The sequence below is a fragment of the Lepisma saccharinum genome, chromosome 16 (genome assembly GCF_977018435.1).
Source record: "Lepisma saccharinum chromosome 16, izLepSacc3.1, whole genome shotgun sequence".
Lineage (NCBI taxonomy): Eukaryota > Metazoa > Arthropoda > Insecta > Zygentoma > Lepismatidae > Lepisma > Lepisma saccharinum.
This window is the reverse complement of record NC_139244.1, coordinates 18,402,135-18,425,774: the sequence shown is the minus strand read 5'-3', so window position 1 is coordinate 18,425,774 and position 23,640 is coordinate 18,402,135. Positions and strand designations below refer to the sequence as shown.

The 23,640-nt window shown below is 37.0% G+C and overlaps 3 protein-coding genes across 7 annotated transcripts in view; 2 read left to right on the top strand and 1 right to left on the bottom strand.

Moving 5' to 3' along the window:
- The window catches only part of LOC146000304 (protein phosphatase 1 regulatory subunit 21), a 58,623-nt gene extending 47,094 nt beyond the window's left edge, over positions 1 to 11,529 (top strand). For both annotated transcript variants that reach the window (XM_083137806.1, XM_083137807.1), the window contains 3 exons: positions 469 to 615; positions 5,559 to 5,792; positions 11,118 to 11,529. In XM_083137806.1, the coding sequence (XP_082993932.1) occupies positions 469 to 615; positions 5,559 to 5,792; positions 11,118 to 11,144 (408 nt within the window). In that variant the 3' untranslated portion in view covers positions 11,145 to 11,529. The remainder of the gene's footprint in view (positions 1 to 468; positions 616 to 5,558; positions 5,793 to 11,117) is intronic.
- A 1,719-nt stretch (positions 11,530 to 13,248) lies between these two features.
- Positions 13,249 to 23,640, bottom strand: part of LOC146000303 (iron-sulfur cluster assembly 2 homolog, mitochondrial) — a 67,074-nt gene continuing 56,682 nt past the window's right edge. Inside the window, exons 1-3 of one of the 3 annotated variants that reach the window (XM_083137802.1) lie at positions 22,734 to 22,966; positions 17,624 to 17,845; positions 13,249 to 13,616 (exon numbers count right to left, since the gene is read on the bottom strand). In XM_083137802.1, coding sequence (XP_082993928.1) covers positions 13,439 to 13,616; positions 17,624 to 17,845; positions 22,734 to 22,813 — 480 coding nt within the window. In that variant the 5' untranslated portion in view covers positions 22,814 to 22,966 and the 3' untranslated portion in view covers positions 13,249 to 13,438. Of the gene's footprint in view, positions 13,617 to 17,623; positions 17,846 to 22,353; positions 22,509 to 22,733; positions 22,967 to 23,640 lie in introns of those variants that run through there. The other 2 variants (XM_083137805.1, XM_083137804.1) reach the window with 2 other exon arrangements.
- Positions 23,017 to 23,640, top strand: part of Pkc98E (Protein kinase C) — a 148,727-nt gene continuing 148,103 nt past the window's right edge. For both annotated transcript variants that reach the window (XM_083137800.1, XM_083137799.1), the window contains exon 1: positions 23,017 to 23,365. In XM_083137800.1, the coding sequence (XP_082993926.1) occupies positions 23,024 to 23,365 (342 nt within the window). In that variant the 5' untranslated portion in view covers positions 23,017 to 23,023. The remainder of the gene's footprint in view (positions 23,366 to 23,640) is intronic.

Genomic DNA, 23,640 nt, shown 5'->3' with positions numbered 1-23,640 from the left:
AAATCAAACCGAGACAAAGTTTTTCAGCAGTGACATTGTAGGGAAAACCCTACTGTTACAATGCGCATACTAGTCGATACCTTGAATATCGGTAAATTGCTGTGTGTCCAAATTGTGCAGGAGGACTTGAGTAAATGAGAACTAGTCTAGCATGCACTAGGATGAAAAGAAGGTGTGAGCTTCAATGTGTGTACTGATTTGTACATGTGCAGAATATGCCACACTCATCAGGGAAAGATGGATTTGACCTGCAAGGGCAAGCAGTCAACCAAGAACTTTAAGAGGTACATGCTTGAGGTACTTTGACGTTGTTGTACTGATTTGTGGGTGTGTGGACAGTGGACTCAGTTACATGACAAAGACATTGGTAGACTGCGTCAAAGTATTTGAGGATAATAAATGTAAACCAGTTATATTTCAGTATGACACTAAAAATTATACCTATGAAATGTTTTCTTCTTTTCCCAGCTAGGAAAACTGGATGCTCCATTTACATTGTTAACAGAAATGGAATCAAGGGAGCAAGAAGTAAAGAAGTACTTCATTACTCGGATAAACCAGTTGGTAGCTTCTCGACAGCATGGAGAAAGCAAAGCAGTAACTCTACATGCGGAGGTAAGTATTATCAGCTGGTCGTGTGTTTTATTGTATAATTTTAATTCGATCTGATTTCATACCAGTACTGATGGATCAGTATTTGCTAATACTACTGTAGAACAGAATTTCGTGGTACACTTCGCAACATCTTATTTGACCGCCCCAAAAGAATTCTAAGTCCCGAAATCGTAAACTTAGCAACATTGCACTTCAGCTCCAGCTGAGAGTAGCCAACTTTGAGTAGGTCCTTCCACGAGACGAAAAACGCTGCGGTGATAGGTTTTCAATTTAACACTTTCCATGAACTTAGAAACTATAAACCGCTATTATAATACCCAATCAAACAGAAATAATAAATTGGAAAAAGAACCTTGAAGGATATTTACGATTCTGCATGCTCGGTTTGAAATTTGGGGGGTTTGAAACACTGAATAGAGTTTTTCTCCACCTGGAAGAAATTGCCATCAAGTTTGTGCAGAAAGAAGCAAATTTGTGAGGATTTTATGCGACATTTTATTGACAATACCTTGCATAATATCGAACAGTTCTCAAAAACATATATTTTACACGACTTGTCGAGAAAATGTGCTTGAAACACAGGAAGGTGGGAGTCTTCATAAACGTCAACATGTTTTTAAGGGCATAACGTCAGTAATTTAACGTAGAGCAGTTGGTTAGGCACTGATATCCTTCTTTTTCATCAAGCGTGAAAGGTCGCGGGTTCAAATCCCACCCTCTCCTCTTTCTTTTTTTTTTTTGGTTTGCTGAACAGATACCGTTGATATTAGAATATTTAAAAAATGAATCCGATGCACACTAGAGGGACGTCCCTTCTGCGCATATTTCCCCTTAGAAGTTGGAGATTTCCAGGATTTAAAGTTAAAAGTTTTCTTTTTAGTTATTGTTCATATGTTGTGTTAACACACACATCATGATTAATTCACAAATCACATATATGTATTCAGGATGCAAAAATGTGTTTGTTCTGCACTGACACCTAAAATATTGATTATTTGATTTCCATATACTAAAAAAAAGATATACAGTTATGTTAAGTAGTGATGTAGTGCAGTACTGTAACGAAGGAGAGCGTTTAATGAGTTCAAATTGCTAAGATTGGTAATTTTATGTCCGTTCCTTCGTAATGACTGTTGTCAATCCCCTCACCACCATCTTACCATGCGTCTAAAACTAATAGTAAATCGCTAATTAATGTAAGTAAATTGTTATTGCGACGAAGGTCGATTCGATAAGAAACTACTAATAAGTATTTATATAGTGAGTGACAAACAAAAATTTCAAAACCTCATAATGATCGTTAATTCATCACTGCTTTGTATCTAAAATGTTGACTTCTTTGAACAGGAAGTACGAGTATCAGATATAACAAACTTTCCGCACTAACTTTGCAATATTCGAAACCATCATTACAGACTTAGCCCTACGTAACTTGATTCTGCGCATTCCACGTGGCATGTGACTTCCTCCTATCATCGAAATAACTTTCTCTTACTATTTCCTTTCCTCTCGTGAAATACAGAGACCAATGTTAACTTCTTAGCACGGTGGATAAACTTTACACCCAACGATATACTCCTGAAAAAAATCCTGCCTAGGTGGAGAATCGAACCTACGACTTCCCTCGTAAGAATCAAGACGCTACCTCTTCTCCAGGTAGCTCATGTTAAAATTTGCTACCAGTTTGAAGAAACCAATTCACACATAATGTCATATCAATAATTTCCTCGTGGCAATTTTCATGAGGAAACAAATTCAGATAAAATCGAGAAATGCTGAAAGGGAAAAATGATGAACATGTCTATTGGCGTTTTGTCATATTTTGTAAATTGTGTAAAAATTCCGTGTTTTGAACAAGCAATCGTTTAGTTACGAAGTATTTTGTTGTTTGTTTAAAGTAGGAACAGGAGAGCGAAAAGGAGTCATTTGAACCAGACCCCGCTTGACAAGAAACTTCAGCTCTTTTCCAAAGACTGTATGAAAAGAGAGTGGAACGTATGAAATATAAAATATGTGTGAAATTAAAACAATGGAAACCTTGAAAGATAATACTAACGAACTTCAAACTATGAAAAACATATTTTCGTGGTGGAAAACTGCAAGTCATTTTCGAAATATGAACTTGGTGTTTTTCTTTATTATGAAGTGGAGATATGGGACTATACGATCCCTCAGGAAGAAAAATTTTAAGTAAGCTACCTCCAACTTTTTCAATGGTCATAATTACTAATTAGGGTCCGGAAGTTGATGAAAAATCAACTTTTTTTCTGACCATTAAAAACAATGCTAAACCTGATATCATGTCCGTTTCCCTTCAGTTAGAGCCAGAAAACACTTTCTATTTTACTTTTTTTTTTTTTTTTTTCATTTTCCGGCCTTTTTTGGCTTTTAGTTTATTTGTCAGTATTTTTAACAGTTTTTGTTGCATTTTTACTTATTTTTGAGGTTTATTTTTCTTCTCTCCTGTTGTTTCGTGCATTTTAAATGCATTTACTAGTAAAACTTACATATTTAGATTTCTTGACATGGTCCTTTTAGCAAATTCACCATGAATCGAAAATACGATCAAGGGAAAAGCATAATATTATTCTTAACTGAAATGTTTGGCAATGGATTAAAATACTTTGTGTGAAGATCTACTTTGAGGTTCTTTTTCTGGACAATATTAAAGCTTTAATCTGTAGTTTTAAAGTCAAATTAGTCACAATATTAAATGCAATTACACTCTGGTATACGCGAAGCAGAACTGTATTTTCGGATGCTGGCCGACTACAGTATCATAGAGGGTAAACTCTGAAAGGAGATGAATTGGTTGATTTGGTGTTTTAAGTCAACTTTATGCATAGTAAGGCTAATCGGGACAGGGCCTACAGTTTAAAGTGGGATCCGAACCGAGTGCATAAAATAACGTGAACCGTGTGGTGTAGGGGGATCGTTTGCTTATGGAATGGAAGGTCATGGGTTCAAACCTACTTCTTTGCAAAATCATTTTCGGGAAGTAAACGGCTTTGGACGAGAATGCTTATCTACGTTTCTTGGATATTTCCGTTGATATTTATGCGATTTATGTCCAGCATTTCCGGATGCAGAAAGTTGACATGTAAGTTCTTAATATGTGTTAACTTATAACAGCTGAATGAAAGGAAAAGTATTTCCTAAAATCCTGCCAATCACTGAAAGATTAAAAACATTAGTAGAAGCATTACTTGAGGCATGCACAGTGGCGACGATTATGGAGTGTGGAGGGGCAGATGACCCAGCACTATGCTAAACATTATCTACCAAGGGAAATAAACTGTCCTTGCCCTCCCCCCTCCCTCCCACCTTGCCCCATCAGTTTTGAAACCCAATCGCCGCCACTGAGCATGCATCGCATAAATATTGACAGTAATATCATATAATATTATATTACGTTATTAGAACACTTCGTACTCGGTAAATAAAAAGGAAAAAATAATAAGGAAAGGGTGGGATTTGAACCTACGATGTTTCGATCTTGACGAAAACAGTAAAAAAACGAAAGTGCTGTCATCTAACCAACTACTCCAGGAGATTGCTAACAAAGAGCTCATTAAATCACATTAATCTCCGTTGAAGCAACATTGCGCCGGAGTTTCGAACCATTTTTCGCCAAGAACCAAGGAAAAGACACACTTTGCAGAATCGTTTGGTGTTGTGCAAGGTATCTTTATTAAACATTTCGCATAAAATCACCATAAATTTGCCATCTTGCATTCAAATGTGACCGCAATTCTTTCCAGGTGGATGAGAACCTGTTCAGTGTTTCACAATGCACATACATTTTCCTATTTTCAAATTCAGAACGAAGAATCTTGAAATATTTTCAACATTTGTATTTCTACTTAACATTTTTTTTGTCTACTCATATATTTTATTACTGCTTTAGGGTATCTTTACTTTATGGAATGTGAAAGAATGAAAAAAAAATCACGAGCGTTTTCATTCAGGAAGAAGAAATGTTGCAAAGTTGGCTACTCTTAGTTGGCTCTGAAGCGCTATGCTGCCAAATTTACGAATTCCGGACTTTGAAATTTTTCAGGGCGGTCAAATAAGATGTTGCAAAGTGTACAACAGCCCTGACGGCCAGGTCCTTCCAAGCAATTTATTTTTCGGCAGGTGATGCATGGTCAGTGCATCAAATCCCATTACCATTATTTTCTTAGTCATGAGTCTGTCGCTATTGCTTTCAAATAGCTCTCCTGTTGTCCTCAGAATGCTAGGTCTACACTGAAATTTTTGCTATGGGAAAATATTGATTTCAATTCAATACAGGGTGATCCTTTACTTGGTATAGGGCATCCTTGCAAAGTACAATGAAAGTACCCTGGACGTAGGCCAAGTATGTAAGTTTCATTAATTTTGTACCATGTCTTACAATACAGTCAAGAATTCTTGGACAAGCTTGGGAGATCAACTTAAGGGTGCAAAAGCCATAGATAAATTAGGAAATTTTGTACAAATGTCAAAAACTTTGAATATATATTTTTATTTTTTTATTATTATTATTAATGGCATTAGAAACTGAAAGAACATTTTACTTTGTCCTCCCAACAAGTTTTTGTTTGGAGAATATTTCTTGCAAAAGTGTTTTTTATAATACTGAATTAAGTTTACTTGTTTGATTAGCATTAATTTGAAGACATAACAATTATTTATTAGTGTGTTAAGTCATTATAGAGTTGTTTGGAAAGTTCTTTAAAAGTACCTGGTAAAGTTGGTGAATTTTCTTTTTGCAAAACTAAAATTTCTTACCACCACGATAACAGAATTTGCATGATTATTTCCAGTGTGAACACATCAGTATTTGATGTTAATTGTCATGTCTAAACTTACATTGAAAAAGGTATTATCACAGAATGTCACAGATGAAAATTTTTTGAGACTTTCATACGTAGTGAATGGAGTGTATATCTTGTTTGCAGTGTGTAGCACTTCAGAAAAGGTTAGAGTTGTCTCAGGAAGCTAAGACGCAGCTAGATGGTGATTTCCAGAAAACGCAGGAAACTCTGGGGAGGCTTCAAGAGGAGCTGCAGACAACAACGCAGAACTATGAATCCCAGCTCAGTATGATGTCTGAGCATCTTGCCAACATGAATGACAAATTAACTGCCCAGAAGGATGAAATAGATGACTTAAAGTATCAATTAACAAATAAGGTAAGTGTAGAGGTCACCTTCACGGATTCAGAGCCCAAGTGAGTAACTCCATTCAAGCCAGTTTTGAGATGAAGGCACATTTAAATAACAAACTAATATGTTTAGCTGTTGGAACACAGAGTTCTTCTATTAGCAAGAATTTGAAACTTAGGAGATCCTTACTTCTAGCACTGAAATGTTGTTACTTCACAGTTCTAAGTTATACATATAACTCAATTTTCATGAAAGTGGAGTTACACTACTTGTGATCTGAACCCATCATATGTTGTAGGCATTTTGTCATTATATTGAGACACTAAAACTTTATTTTAATGGATTGAACGAAAATTATGGTTCGACGAAGTCTGTGAGTAACCTGCAGTTTTTTCATTAGGAAGCTGAGAACAGGTTATGGAAAGTTAATTTTTCATTCCTTGGTCAGTGCTGAAGTGAGGAGGTCACTTGCCTTTGTGGTGCTGAAATTGGTAATGGGAGAAGGTTGCTTAACATTTGTGATCCTGGAGGGAAATAGGATTAATGCAGGTCAGCAAGTATTTGATGTTGAAATGGGTAATTGGAGAAGGCTGCCTGCCATTTGTAATGTTGGTAGGAAGTAGGGTGAAAGGAGGTCACCTACCATTGGTGATTCTGAAATGAGTAATTGAAGAAGGCTGCCTAGCATTTATAATGCTGGTGGGTGGGAGATGGTGTGAAGGGAGGTATCACCATTACTATTGGTGATGGTGAAATTGGTAATGGGAGAAAAGGCTGCCTAGCATTGGTAATGTTGGTAGTAAGTATGGTGAAGGGAGGTCACCTGCTATTGGTGATGCTGAAATGGGTAATGGAAGAAGGCTGCCTAGCATTTGTGATGCTAGTGAGAAGTAGGGTGAAGGGAGATAATCTACTATTGGTGATGCTGAAATGGGTAATAAGAGAAGGAGGTTGCCTGGCATTTGTGATGCTGGTGGGAAATAGGGTGAAGGGAGGTAATTTACTATTGGTGATGCTGAAAAGGGTAATGAGAAAAGAAGGCTGCCTAGCATTTGTAATCCTGGTGGGTGGGAAATAGGGTGAAGGGAGGTAATCTACTATTGGTGATGCTGAAATGGGTAATAAGAGAAGGAGGTTGCCTGGCATTTGTGATGCTGGTGGGAAATAGGGTGAAGGGAGGTAATTTACTATTGGTGATGCTGAAAAGGGTAATGAGAAAAGAAGGCTGCCTAGCATTTGTAATCCTGGTGGGTGGGAAATAGGGTGAAGGGAGGTAATCTACTATTGGTGATGCTGAAATGAGTAATTGAAGAAGGCTGTCTAGCATTTGTAATGCTAGTGGGTGGGAAATAGGATGAAGGGAGATAATCTACTATTGGTGATGCTGAAATGGGTAATAAGAGAAGGAGGCTGCCTAGCATTTGTGATGCTAGTGAGAAGTAGGGTGAAGGGAGATAATCTACTATTGGTGATGCTGAAATGGGTAATAAGAGAAGGAGGTTGCCTGGCATTTGTGATGCTGGTGGGAAATAGGGTGAAGGGAGGTAATTTACTATTGGTGATGCTGAAAAGGGTAATGAGAAAAGAAGGCTGCCTAGCATTTGTAATCCTGGTGGGTGGGAAATAGGGTGAAGGGAGGTAATCTACTATTGGTGATGCTGAAATGAGTAATTGAAGAAGGCTGCCTAGCATTTGTAATCCTAGTGGGTGGGAAATAGGATGAAGGGAGATAATCTACTATTGGTGATGCTGAAATGGGTAATAAGAGAAGGAGGCTGCCTGGCATTTGTGATGCTTGTGGGAAATAGGGTGAAGGGAGATAATCTACTATTGGTGATGCTGAAATGGGTAATGGGAAAAGAAGGCTGCCTGGCATTTGTGATGCTGGTGGGAAATAGGGTGAATGGAGGTCACCAAGTATTTGTGATGCTGGAATGGATGATGGGACCTCAAAATCACGAATCTACAGTTAAAAATTGGTGGTCATGTCTAGAAAATGCGAAATACTGTGCATACATTACTGCTATGATTGTCGATACATGGTCGTCATGTTTGATGATGTGAACAAGTGAAGTTCGCTATCCGTTCCAAGGAGCGTTGCTCAATGTGACAATATGGCGTCTTCATTAAATGTGGAAAACATACTTGCCCCACAAACCATTCATGTAAGGTGAGGTTAGGTTACGCTAGCATAGTTATAATTCAGGGTATTCATAAACATAGTTTTTGAATGCTAATCATTGCAAAAAATTGTTGTTTCCTTCATAAATCACCAGTGTTTACTTCGTTCACGGACCCCCTACTTATTTCACATTTTCTAGACGTGACCGCCAATTTTTAACTGCAGATTCATGACTAGAACGCCAAAATTAGTGAGTATGCCGAATTTGAAAGCAATCGGAGATACTCCCGGTATTCTGTAATTGCTCCGTATATTCAATCATTTTAGAGTGGTTTGGACAGTTACTTAAAATCGCATGGACAAGAGAGGAATTTGGCAAAATAAAGTGTGAACCCTGAAAACACATTTTGAATAGGTTAACTTTCCATACCAAAGGTATTTTACTGATCCAATCATTTCCCTGCCTTAAACAGAGAGGGAGAGCTTATTTCTGCCATGGGTTCAATGGGCAAATTTCATTTTTAAAAAGGGGATATGTTTTTGCTACTTTGCATAGTTTTATTTTTTTTATTTTGAGGTTGAAAATTCAGAATTTTAGTTAGCCCTCAAAAATATTTATATGTTATTACCCATGTTACCACTCAGGAGATTGTCAAGGTGTGTTAATTTAACTAACACATATTTAACATAACACACAAATTTAACCCATATTAAAAGTTTATGTATTTATAATTCTAAATTTGAACTTCTCTTTGAACTTTTGTTTTAGAATTAACTTGCAGGTCTATGTAATATGCACTAGTTGAGCTGTACAAAAACCATGCAGTTTATCCATTTTTTTTTAATATTCATGTTCATACTGTGGCCCTCCCACACCAATTGCTCTTTAACACCTCCACTGCCAACAGTTTTAAGTTGAATCTAAACTACTATGTATGTATCAAACCTGAGATCCTGTGTAATGCAGTATTTGCATGCACACATTACAAAATAACTTGTAAATTAGTCACTTGTGAAAAATTACGTCAAACCTGAATCAGAAGCTGTCATTTCCATATTCTCTACATATTTCAAATGTCATGTAGCCTAGGAGACCAACGCATTGTTGTTCACTTATTGAAACAACTGCTGTATTGTTCTGGAGAAGCCTTAAAAAAAATGCTTGCAATTGGTGCAGCATTATTGTAATTGAATCCTACTCCCCCAGTATTTCCAGATGCGAAAAACAATTGTCTAGATAAATATTTAAGAAGAGGTCAATCTCAAGTGGAGGGGATGTGATCAGCACCATGCTGCAGGGTGTATATTATGTGAAGGGTAACCTAATAATTATCCGCACTGGCTATTTTCACAGTTCCACAATATGTTTGTCAGAAAATGTTCAAATCTCTCTAAAAATGGAAACAACATTATGCTTGCAAAATTTCCTTATTCATCATTTACAGTCTTGTAAGAAAGATTGTAAATGGTGTACAGTCAATGGTATCGTTTCGACGCAGAAGTGTCCGTGATTGTACAAAGATATTCAAATATGTGATGTAAATTTGGTAAATTGTAGGGATGGGACCGATTAATCGGTACCCTATCGGTATCTGCCGATATATCGATAAATATCTTATAATTTAGTGCAAAATCCTGCCATTTTGTTGTAATTTTTATGGATAATCTCAATGTCCTACTTTCTGAAAAAGTAAATGTCTAAATATTCAACTTCTTTTGCATTGCAATCAGCTCGAAACACACATTTATTACAGAGATCAATGAAAATGTCAGGGTCTTCAAGGACCATTTCTAATTTAATATCGGTTATCGGTATCGGTAAATTTTATATCGGTACTGTATCGGTATCGGCCAAAATTTCATATCGGCCCATCCCTAGTAAATTGTAAACTGGACATTAATTAATCTCAACGTCGCTTTGTAACAAACATAATTTGCAGCTGAATTAGGGTATGTATGTTATCTGAGCTGGAGTGTGCATACTGAAAGTTACAAGCAAGGAGATGAGATGATAACGTTTCTCTCTCCGCTCTTGCTATTTTGACTCATTTTGCAAGACTTATAAATGTTAATATCTATGTACAAGGAAGAGTCAAATGTAAACCTCAAAAGTCCGATAAAAATTATATGACAGACTGTATACAGGTCAAAGTTACATCAGGTATCTGTTATTTACAAAAAGACCTTTGCAATAGGTCATAAGTGACTTCTTCTTCTTCCTGAGATATACTGGCAATAACTCAAGTATATATCCATTGCTGATACATGCATATTTTCAAGGCTTGAAAATATGTGTGCATCAGCAATGGATATACAGGGTGTATCTTTCAAGGCTTGAAAATATGCATGCATCAGCAATGGATATACAGGGTGTATCATAAGTAATTGCGCAAACTGACACAGTTGAAAGTACAGGATAATAGAAGCAAAAAAGTCTCAATAAACATAGGTATGCAAACAAGCCGTTTTAGAGATAATTGTGAATGTGTGGTTACGAGCCGCCACTGACTTCATTATTTGTAAACATCGTCCTAGTTGGTAAAATGCTAATAATACAGTAAGAAAAGTAATTGGAGGTCTCATTGCTTATTGAACATTCTACTTACTTTAACAAGGAATACAGTACTATGTTAGTATGTTACATGTTACAATTACTGTACACGTGTACCTTTTAAAGGAGGTGTTCAAGTGTATTCCTTGCATCTGGTTCCATTGTAAGGTTCCATTTTCACTACGCAGTACAGCACAACTGATGTGACTCCCACAGTATGATTAGACTGTGTACTGATGGTATCCATCCTGTTTGATGGATGCCACCTCTCGGAAATGTTCCGGTTTGTAAACAAAGAGCAAACCTCGGAACGTGCAAGGAGTAAAGCACTCTGTGCAATCAGTGACGCCTTCTAACCGCACATTATTTGCATTTTACCAACTAGGATGATGTTTAGAAACAATAAAGTCAGTGGCGGCTTGTAACCACACATTCGCAATTATCTCGAGACTTTTTTTGCTTCTGTGTCAGTTTGTGCTATTACTTATGATACACCCTGTATACTAAAATGAGGCAAGCTTATGCAACTCTACATGTAAAGATCTACTAGATAAAAAACAAAACAAATTAAGGTTTTTCATTTGACTATCCCTTGTGGCATGCGTGTGTAATTTTTGTCAATTGTAATGAGAACAATCATTATGAGACTATAATGTGTTATTTTTCTCTTTATATTTAGGCAAGCCGAAAAGGGAAAGGGAAGTAAATGGCAAGGGACAGATGAAATGCTTGAATTCCAAAGAAACACAAACAAGCCGTATGAACATTCCATAGCAATGATGGTGTTATGTTTCCTGTATATTTATGAGATATATTTGTATGTATTCATACTACAGCATAATTTGCATGACACACACAGGTATAGACAGGTATATTCATATTATTTGTAGTATTTTTATTTTCCTTTTGAGTGATGGATTGTAAATAGATATTTCATGAATAGTAGATGCCCGAGTAATTGAAGACATGAGTAATTTATGCATAATTTATCTCCTTGTAGTACGCATTGTATTCAAGCCATCTAATGGTATGATCTGTTTGACAGGTGCAAACGAACAAGTTGTATATAATATATAAAGATGTATATTTAATGGTGTGGCCATTATTTAATACCATTCTCCTTTCTCTTTTATGTAGTGAAATCTCAGTTGTGTAAGAGGTTGGTGAAAAACAGGGCCAAGGCCTGTGCCAAGTGACTTCATTTGGGTTATTTATAGTCAGTGTATCAGATCCCATCACTGGGGCCTCCCCGATGGTGCAGTGGTAACGTTGTCGCCTTGTAATCAAGGGGACCCAGGTTTGATACCCGGTGGAGGCACATAGTGGTTAGGATCCCACTTTAAACTAGATCCAGTCCCGATTAGCCTTACTGTGCATAAAGTGGACTTAAAACACCAACTCAATCAATCAAATCCCATCACTGTTGCTGCCTGGCTTTCCAAGTAGCCCACTAATTGCTCCCAAGATGCAGAGTTGACACCAAAATATTGTGACACTCGCCAAGGATCGAACCTGTAACCATTTGTACCAAGGGCAAGAGCATTAACCATTTGGCTATTTGGGAGGCCTCCATTACTGTAAATGTGACCCACATTTTTCTTTTATTTTCTGGGGTGAGATCAGGAGTTAGCCAATGCCACTTTCAACCGATGTTAATTCTCTTCCAGATTCTCACAGATTCCTTGCTTGAAAATTGTAACAATTAAATGTTGGTCACAATATTGGGTAACAGTTCGTTATATCGGCATTTTTACAGAAGAAACTACTTACGGAAATGAGTTTCTCCAAGCTTTCTAACGTTCGTGGAGGTATTTTCTTTCATCGTGGAATCTATTTGACTGCCAAATCATATATTTTTCAAGAGAAATATCCCACCGACGCACAATTGCCATGCTTCCCGTACGTGAACTGCATGCTCCACACGTTCGATGACGTAATCCACTGGTTTCAAACTCCTTTTTTTTTTTTTTTTTTTTAACTATGCTTGCCTAACCCAACCAAACCTAACCTTATGGAAATGGTTCGTGAGGCTATCCGTTAGTGGTTCGTGGGGCTATCCTTCAGCTACCCGTGCATAATGTATAATTTCCACCGGTGACGAATACGATAGTAGGTGGAGAAGGTTGAAACACTGCATACCTACAACGTGAGTCAAGATGTGCCGGCCATATTGTGCGTTCCGGAAGCGAAGAAAGGAATTTAAAAAATCACTCTGTATGTGAAAAATTGTTTGTTTTCGTATAAAAAGCATAATGGCACCTTGAACTATGTTCCGCAATACACAATTGCGAAACACAAAATATCCGATTTAAATGTGTGTTCGATATAGCGAACTGTTACCCAATATTGATTACTATTAAAATTCAGGAACATAAAATTGGCATTCCACTGTATGTGCCAGAGTTTTGCTTTGACATATGAAATCATCATCAGATGTGATCAGAGTATTAAAGAGGTGTGAAGCCAGAGAATAAACCATCATGGAATGCAAACACCGACTAGGATTTGTTTGAAGTACCACAAAAACATTGTGCGCAAATTTATACTGTCATGTCTTTAATTTGGGTTAACCTTTAGTTGCTGGGGCCGATTTCCCAGCTTTGTCTAAACACAAACACCAGGAGTGTTTTCAAGCAGTTAAATTTGAAATTCGTCAACATTTGAATAATATTTTTCATCTTTGAAACTATGAATGCTAGAGGTGCAAATGATACCTTGTTTTGTTCAGTAAAGAGTAGGTCACAACCTTATAGTCCAAAACCCCTAATGTTCCTTTACCTAATTCAGTCAAAACAAGATGAAAATTATTTTCAAATAATTTTATTTGAACCATTATAGAAATGATGCACAAATATACAAATATTGCTAAAATAAAATAACATTCATTAATAACTGTAAAAATAAAGCTATTTACCTATATCACACATTATTATTTCTTTTCTGCTCAGAAAAAACTGAGCCAGCTAGTGAAACAATATCAGCTCTCAATGAATGGTATTATTAATCTAATTTTATGGAAAATGATGCTCCACAAGAGCAACCATGTTCTGCTTGCGGGTTATTGATTATTCTGAATGCACATTTTATCAGTTCTTCATGGTAGTCAATCGTGGAGCCTTTCAAGTAATCCAATGAAGTTTCATCCACAACAATACTCGCACCATCTTTCTCAATGACCCTGAAATACAAGAAAAGGGAAAACTTAGCACAAAATGGAAGTAGATTGGCCACCAAAACATCATAATTCAAATTTGAGTATTACACAACAGAAAACCAAAACCAACTAAATGTTTTGTTCATTCATTTTCCGAAACTGTGTTTTCCATTTTACAAAAAATTCCCTTTAACAAAGGTAAGTGGGCAATCAATATATTGACGGATTTGATCTATTTTGATATGAAATTAATGAAGAGACATTCACAAAGAATGACCAGGCTGGGATTTGAACCCAGGCCCCCTGGTGTCATAGCACAGTGTGCTATCCACTGTTTCATGGAGGTCGGCACAAGCAATATATACTCTGATGAATTAGTATTTGAAATAGCACTGAATTAGCTTTAACGTGCTTGTGGTGTAGCAATATTTTCTAGCATGCAAGTTGGTGGTTAATTGTATGCATCATTCCAATATTATTAATTTTTAAATATTTTCCATTGTAATACATTTCATTTTATGGTTCAAATATATTATGACTGTAATACTAGGTAACATGTTCAACTCTGAAAGCAGTTAAGCAATAGGACTACAAATAAACTAAAACAAAAATAAAAAAAATGGTGCCGAGTCAAATTTGTGGACAGGATACAAGGAAAGAGTATCAATAGAAAATGACGATATTGAAATGGTAGAAGATAAGCAAAGATGAAAATAAGAACCAAGGAATCAAAAGAACGATAAATCAAGCCAACAAAGTTAATTTTTATCTACCGCCAATACTTGAAGCTAGAGAAGTGCAACTAAAGGTTATGTAAAATAATAACCCTATTATCTAACACAAAAAGGTTCAGAAAGCAAACTATCAAATTTCAATAATTCAACGGGCTGAGTATAAAGCTGATAGCGTAATATTTTCAAGGCTACCAGTAAAATTTGCTCATATGGTGTGAGAAAAGTATATCTTAGTTATACATGTAAAAATGTATAGTTATTCTTGACTATGTTTCCTGTTTTATATATCCAAAAGACTTGTCAAGACCTGGTTATACACACATAAAATTTTCGAAAAATATAAATATTTCTAGGATCCGCAAGATGTTCAGAATGAATATTTGCTGTTGAAAGATGTGAGTAGCAAAGTGCTCCTCTAGTTGAGCTATGGCTCCCCCACACGCATTGTAATCACGGTGCTAAAGTACAGAAACATTCCATGAAATTTTCAGTTCCATGGGAAGAGGGAGCCAAAATACTACATACTTTGTTACTGTTGTTGACGACAGTGGAATATTTCATTACCTCAGAAACAAGTTTCCACAGTAGCAGCAGTATGATGGGTAGTGCCAACGTGATCAAGAAACCAAAAAATTTTGCTAGCATATGTCCTAGAAATCTAATGAAAGAGGTAATTTTAATGGAACTTTGTTTACTAAAATTCCGGACAAAAATTCAGAGTTCCTAAGATTGGGTTAGTTTACTTCGCATTTGTACTGCTTTTGGCTAATCGCGAAGATAAGGATGAGTGAACACTCACTAAGAATACTCATGCCCAGGCTGGGATTCGAACCCGTAATCCCTGGCATCGTAGCATGCTGTGCACGGAGGTCGGCCAGAGTTTCTAGGAAATAAATGCGACTATTAAAATTTTGATGCCTGTTCCCTTTACCACTTTTTTTATATATGGAATTGATGTTTAAATATCGTATGGTACCTTGGAAAACGGTGTATGTAATAATGCTCTAATCTGACTCATCTTCACTGACTACCATTTCTTTCACATCATCGGACACTTTCACTTCACTAAAAAGAAAAACACTGAACAATTAGAGACACCGACTCGAACACTGTATTCTTGCCTTGCTTTGTTTATAATTTGCAACCCCAGCACTGCAGACTGTACATCAACAATCGGTGTTACTAACAACTAAAATATGATTCTCTGCTAAATGAACTGTGAATCTACAATATATTAAAATTCAATGCAAGAAATTGAATTATATCTCCAAGTGAAATTCTTATGCTGATAGTTTTTCCGTGTGATTTTTTACAAATATTAGAGTAAAAAATCCCCTGGTGATGGGAATTCCCTTCGATAGATAATTCTTATTTTCAGAAAATTTTTTCAATATTGTCAATGTCAGTTGCAACACGTGAGTGTCTGTGTGCGTGAGAGCAAAGGATATATCTTTTCTTAAGGAAGAAATCGATAACAAAAAAGTCTAGAGGGCTCTTCAGACGCATCTATCTAAATGGTTATATAAATTTGGGAAGATATTACATTTGTTCTTCCCAAGAAGGCAGGAAAGTATCTTTCTCGCGAAATTTCTTCTCACGATTATTACAAATCGGTCAGGATTAGTCACTTCTCTATGAAGTTTGCAACTATGTCAACACAATGCAAAAGCTCTCGCGTTGTGCCAGCCGAAAATGGGCACGGCTGGTTGTCTTATGGCTACCACCTCCATCAATGTTTCCTGCGGAGACTTTTTCATGCCTCTGCGCAATGGCCACACTATGCTGGCCCAGAGGAAGTGAGAACAGCTGGGGATGTGGCGCGGGAATTGAGGCAACTGTAAGTTCGAACACTTACGGAATTCGAATATTCTTGTTCGTAAATGTATTAATTTAACTATATTTTGGCGAAGCAAGTGCTTTTTCTGAGGGCAGAGCCATGGCACGGCGGCTCTCCCCTTAGAGCTGCCACTGAGTTTCCATACTTAGCCAAAGAGTGCATATTTATGAGGTTACGGATTTTCAAATAGCTCAAAGATTTGCACTTCAATGAAGCACTTTTTGGTTCTGAGAATTAACACAGAACTAGCAGAAAACATGACTGAAATGGGATGAAACATTTTGAATTTGATTATTGACAGTGGTAGAACAGCCACAGGCTGAACTTCAGCCATGAACAAAGAATTTCTAATTTCGACCTTTACCCCTGCGATTCTGCTTCTTAAGTGACTGGAAATGATTCCCTAGTGCATGTGCATGAAAAAAACAAAATGGCATGTAAAAAAATAAATTTATATTACACAATAGGTAAAATGCAATTTTATTATTTCCCTCAAGAGAGTTTAAAACCAGCATTTTCTTGTGGTATGCAACAGTACGCTGTACCAGCATTTTTTATAGGCGAGAATAAAATAAAAAAAAACATTTTATTTTAACAAAATAAATGTATGTGTGTGTCTACATGGATGCAAAATCATTTAGAGTAGCTCTTATGCTGAAAACAACAAATAACAAAAACCAACCAACTTTAACTAAACCTTTCTTCCCAGAAAAAAAGTACTGGTTTAAAACGAGGCTGACAATAAAAGATATATGTTGGGAGCATTTGTACACAAGCTCAAAATGGTAGATACATGGGCAGTGGTCTGCCAGGATTTTCGAAAAGGTGTGTGTGGGGGGGGTGTTTACATATACTTTTCTTAGTAGTCAGCCTTCATTTTGCCACTTTTTTTCTGCTTTTCATGTTCTTTTTTAGGAATGCTGGATCAAAAAGGAGGGGGGGGGGTATGAATATTCTCTTGGACATGCCACTATATATGGGTTCTATCATTGTAATATGTCAAGAGAATCTAAAAAAGTGCCTGTTTAGCTTTTTGGAGCTTACACCCAAGTTAATTTCCTAGTAGGACAATCTCTTAGGAATCCTGACAACTGTCTTGGTTCCTTCACCAGACTGTACTTCCAATGGTAGAATTCCGAAAAAGCCCTGCTAATTCATATATTTGTTCTCTTATATCTCCTATACTGGTTATGTTGTTGTAACATGTAAGAAGCTGAATATGTTTCTTGGAAGAGTTACTTCTGTATACAAATCATGGAAACTGGTTATGAAGCTTGAAACTTAACAATGTTTAGTGATATTAGTTGTCATCAGAGTTAATCTCCATCACATGGATTTAGTCTGCATTTGTTCCAAAATATCCTCATTTTATAGACGTCCCTTAAACGAACAATTCAATTTGTAAAAATTAAACATAGTTTGTGTTAATTTTACTAAATAAAATACATTAATATACTTACCTATCATCCTTATTCAAGGTAGTGCCTAAATCAAACTTGTACTGAAAGCCTGAGCAACCACCACCTTCAACGGTTATCCTCAAATGGCTTCCATCACTTGCAATTTCTTTCAGCCTTTTTACGCAACTGTCTGTTACTTGTAGTTGTTCAACTGAAGCTGGTTTTGCACTAGGAGCCCCATTTGAGCTTTGCTGTCTTCTAATGAAAGGCAAACTTGTGTACCTATCCCACAAAAAAAAGGTAAAATGTATAAATAATTGTACAGCAATAATATATTTAATACTGACATAACTTTTGTGAGAACCAGAATTTATAAAATGTTGGTGGGATAGTTGTATGTGTAATGTTTTGATTTAAGACGTGGAATTGAATTGCATTATAACTGATTTACAAATTATTAGGAATACTGTATATCATTATTATTGAAGAATCCACATGGATTTGAGCAGTGGTGTCGCGTGCGGTTCACAATAAAATTTTTATACTCAATGGAGATTTACTCCTCTCCCTTGTAACTGCATCTTCAACTGAAAAAGTGAGAATAACAGTTCAACTTATTTTCAACAATTCCCCAAAAATCCCACTATATTTGAAGTAATACAAGATTTATTATTCAATTAACACCCTTTTAATTACGTAATTTACAAATAGTAATGGCTAGTGCAAACTAATTAGTATAACATGCAATCTCAGGCATGCACAACGCAAGACTACCATACTTTGCAATATACTTTCTATTACACCGACCAAATATTAACTAACGACATTCATTCAGCATTGAAAGCACGTGCATCGTTAGCGGGACAGAGGGGAGGACACGTTCAGTCCAGAAAAAATGTATTTTGTGTATTGAGATATTTGCGTATTATACAGAATGTATCCCCGCTCACAATAACTTGGTTGCGATGCTTATGATTGAACTGTCAGTCAATGTGACATTGCTCATATTCCTTCTTCCCTCGTATTTTTACTCCTAGCATCATTTTGCCATGGTTCAGGGAGATTGATTTTCGACCATTTAAAGCAAGGGTTCCCAAACCTCTTTGCTGCACAGTGCCTTAGTGTTTCAAGATTTTTCCACGGCGTCTAGAATGTAGCCCTCTCTAACACTTGCAATGCTTAGTTACTTATAAGATTGCATGCCTTAAGTTAAAAATTAAACATGTATTTCAAATTCAGAAACATTTCATCTGTAAAAATGCACTAAATAAGCACATATTTGAAACATACATATCATGGACTAACAATTCAGAGAAAACATTTCGCAGCGCCCCTGTAAGTCAATCACGGGCACACACTTTGGGAACCACTGATTTAAAGCCTATAGTAGCATCTGTTCATCGTCATCATTAACATGTTTACCCCCTTGTAATCGAGGGGTCCTGGGTTCGATACCTGGTGGAGGCACATAGTGATTTGGATCCCACTTAAAACTGTAGGTCCAGTCCCAATTAGTCTTACTGTGCATAAAGTGGACATAAAACACCAAATCAATCATTCGAACATATTTATCATCTTTGATCTTATGCATTGCACGAAACAAATTGTTCCAGAAGCAGTCTTTTGGAAGTGAGTCGCTTGTATATGTGCAAATGGTAACAAGCGTTCACGATGTGTCCTTTGCCCATCTATTCATTCGGGTGAATTGATCAATTACAAGAACTGTCAGATGAAAAAAGAATAACAATTCTCTCTCTTAGATACGAGGGTCACTATTTATATTTTGAGCCTAACAATGAAAAAACAGGAATTTGGCATTGAAAACTGCTTTATTGTTTTTCGAAGTATTCTCCTTTATGGTCAATACACTTTTGCATTCATTCGAACCATTTGTCAAAGCAGTTTTTCCAATCTTCTTGAGACACCTCCATAATATGGTTTTTGAACGCATCAACGGCGTCTTCCGCCGACGAAAATCGTTGTCCACGCAATTTATTCTTGACATTCGGGAACAAGAAGTCATTGGGTGCCAAATCAGGACTGTACAGCGGATGACCCATCAATTCGATTTTTTGACTGTTCATAAAGTCGGTTGTTAGACGAGATGTGTGACAGCTGGCATTGTCTTGATGAAGAATGATCCGACGGCGTTTGTTTGTTTTCCGTATTTGACCGAAGACCTCTGGCAAACAAATTGTTGTGTACCATTCAGAGTTGACCGTTCTACGTTCCTCTAAAGGCACAGTTGCCACATGACCAGATTCCCGAAAAAACAGGCGACCATTTGTTTCGATGTGCTTTGAGCGCGAACAACTTTTGTTGGATTGGGTTCATCTTGAAACACCCATACAGTCGACTGCTGTTTACGTTCCAGCTCATATGCATATATCCATCATTCGTCACCTGTTACAATCTTATATACGTCTTTTGAAGCACCACGATTGTATTTATTGAGCATTTGTTTGCACCAATTGACGCGAGCATCTTTTTGAGTTTTTGTCAAATTGTGTGGGGATCCAACGACAACATACCTTTCTCGCAGCTAAATGATCATGTAATATTTTACATATGCTGGTGGAACTAATGCCTATGGTTGCCTCAATCTCACAGTATGTCACATGACGATCTTGCAGTATTAGGTTTTGCACAGCAACAATGTTTTCTTGAACAACAACTGATTTTGGACGACCGTCGCGAATCTCGTCGGTGAGCAAATGGCGGCCACGATTAAATTCGTTATACCAGCGTTTCACAGTGGCAAAGGATGGGGCTTCATCGCCAAATGTGGAAGTAATTTGATCGATGCACTCTTGTCTTGATAATCCACGTCGAGAATCGTAAAAAATCACCACACGAAAATGTTCACAAGTTAATTCCATTTTATTGTTGTCGCGCAATCTCCAAGGCAACATAAACAACACAAATCAAGCTATTGACAAAACATTTGAAGTATGTTATGGTCAATAATGCCAGACGATTCCGTGCAAACGTTCAATCGTGCCTAACTTCAATCAGTGTTGCCAAGGCTCAAAATATAAATAGTGACCCTCGTATATTTTTTTAATGTATCTATTGTAATTGGCATGAGTTTACAATACAGGACCAATCTCCAATTTCTATGAAATTTCGCATACTCACTAATTGAGACCTCCTAACCAAGAATCTGCATCTAATAATTGACGGTCAAGCATGGATATTGTAAAATAACATGTAGAAGTTGTAGAATAACCTTGTTAAATACCACGATGATTCTCCATACAAAGCAATTGACAACCATGTTTTTTTCGCATTTCTTGTCGTACAACAGTTTTCCTACCTTGTGTTCCGACGTCGGACGAGGAATGCCTATGAGGTTAGGTTAGGTTCCATTAGCATAAATACAATGAAAAATTATTACTTAGGAATGTGGACTCTGTTGATTAGGTATGTTTGGCAACAGTGTATTGCACACTGATTTTTTCATGTTGGGAAAATTGCATCTTCCGTGGACCTGCTGTTCTTACGGTAGGGTTACATTACGTTAGGAAAACATAGTTTATTTTGTTTTTCTGCACATTTCCATACTTGACCGCCAATTATTACATGCAGATTCGTGATTAGTAGGTCTCAATTAGTGAGTAGGCAAAATTTCATAGCAATTGGAAAGTGGTCCGGTATTGTAAACTCGTTCCCTGATTTGCCTGAATAAGTGGCTAAAGAAATTGCTTGTTTAGCCACCTATTCGGGCAAATCAGTAAGTAGTCTTGTTTGCTATAGATACATTTGCACACAAACTTGCTCCTGAAGGATGACCAGCCGAAGTCTATAATTAAGCTGTAGTTATTACACAGAAAATAAAATTCTCACTGTGGGTCAAGTAATTGAACGTTACACAATGCACTTAATAATATCAAGAGAAATAATTAAAATTAAATTCCACATTATGCAACTACGTATGTAGCACACACCACCTCTAGTCTTCCTGGACATGCTTTGTATAATGCTGCACTCTGGTGCCGAATGCAAGAAGTATTGCCGCTTGCATCAGGGCTCGCACCATGATGTGTTCGCACAGCGCAGTGAACATTTTCGGCGTATAGTGGCCAACAGCGGTAACAGTTCCGATTGTTTTATGATTTCTCCTAGGGCAGACTAATTACCGTAGAATTTTGGAAATCATTGTTACACGAAATATGAACCTTCCTTAAAGTAATGAGCACTGTTTGGACTCGAAAAAAAGTTATTTATGTTGAAAAAAACAACTTGAAAATTATCTAACGCACTTCTCATGGACAAGATATTCTCCGTCGTCAAGTGACAGTAAATATCGTAGATACGTGGGAATGAATGTAAAGGAAATCGGAACCTTAGTAGAATGCATTTAGGGACTTTATTTTAATGCTAAGGGAACCTAACATAACCACAATAGCGCATATTGAACAAAACCTTAAGTAATCGCTAAAACTCCGCAGTATGTGTTAACGGACGTACATCGAAATCAAACCATGTAAAAATTGCATTTGTAGCATGATGAAATCAATACAACAAAAGGAACTTGTGACCTTAGGGTTACAGCATTATCTATTCCTTAAGACTAAATGCACTAAACATCTTCAAAATGAAACTTTCAATAAATTATGAACATTAAAGAATATGCGCCCATTATTGGTTTTACACAAGCTAAATATCATGAGAAACTTCATTATAAAGAAACGCTGTAAGCTAGGATTAGGAAAGATAAAGTTTGTGACCAAAACAAATGCCCAATTTCTGACATGAAGCTGATGTAACATCATAATCCACAAGCGAACCTTATTCCACCACGGAAGAAAGACATTCATGTGCCTTAAACAATTCAGAGAATTACAACATGCCACTATCGCACAGCTAGCATGGAGCCGGACAGAGATGTTCAACTATCAACATTCGAGTACTAAATAGCAGAAGCAGAATACAAAATCAATAAAATATCTTAGTTTCTCTACGTTATTCATAGATGGCACTAGTTTTCCCAACAGCTGATACTCGGGTTGCCTTCTGCTCATGCGAAGTTCGCGTAGCTATGGATCGAACTTCGATGTAAATGTCATGACGGGAAGTAAGGGCACTGTGGAGGACACCTCGCACGTAGTTTACCGTTCAGTTTCTATCACTATCATGGCATGAAGTTGTTAAAGTGTCGCTTACGTACCTTGAGTTTTTCCAACAAGGTGCACGACACCTGAAATTTTGTTTCAATCTCCGCACTAGTACCCCGCTTAATGTCGCCATGTTGGTTGTGACGTAACGAGAGGCATTGTGGGATAGCTAATTAGAGTGCAGGGAATTTTTATCAAGTCTACCTTCATGGCTGTCAAGAAAGCCTTGTTTTTGGAAGATATTTTAACAGTTTCCCTGTGCGGTTGATATATCCCTTTGTTACTTGAGTGCCCCTTCGGATGCGAAGAAGAGTTTAGTGTTAATTGTGTGTTATACGACCCAATGTTTACTGGAACCGTAAAGCTGAAAATATGCGAGGCTGGCGACTTAAGACCAACGGATTTTCAGAAGCGGCATAAAAATATGGGATTCGGCAAACCAGACGAGCAGCCGATAGATCCTTATGTGTCGATAGATGTTGATGAAAATCATATAGGTCGTTCAAGTACAAAACCTAAAACCTCTAAGCCTGTTTGGAATGAGTGTTTTACCACCGAAGTGCATAATGCCGTGAACCTAGGATTGACTGTTTTCCACGATGCCGCCATCCCACCGGATGATTTTGTGGCGGATTGCAAAATACCATTCGAGGACCTGGAACAAAGAGATCACACGGACTTTTGGGTATGCATATAGTTAACAACATAATAGAATATAGCATATCTGTCTGCCTTAATATTGCTTTGTTTTTCAGAGTGGTATGTCAGTGACGGGAGTGCAGACCAGCGCTTAATCAAGTTCAGCTGTCAAATTTCTTCATTGTGTACTTCTATCGATCAGTGAGGTGTAAAAAGTTAACAAAAAGTGTTTCGGCGACGTTTATTTTCCTAATTTGAGACACGACTGTTACTTTTCTTGTCCGTTGGCGAATTTGTAATTGATGCAACAATTGCTGTCTT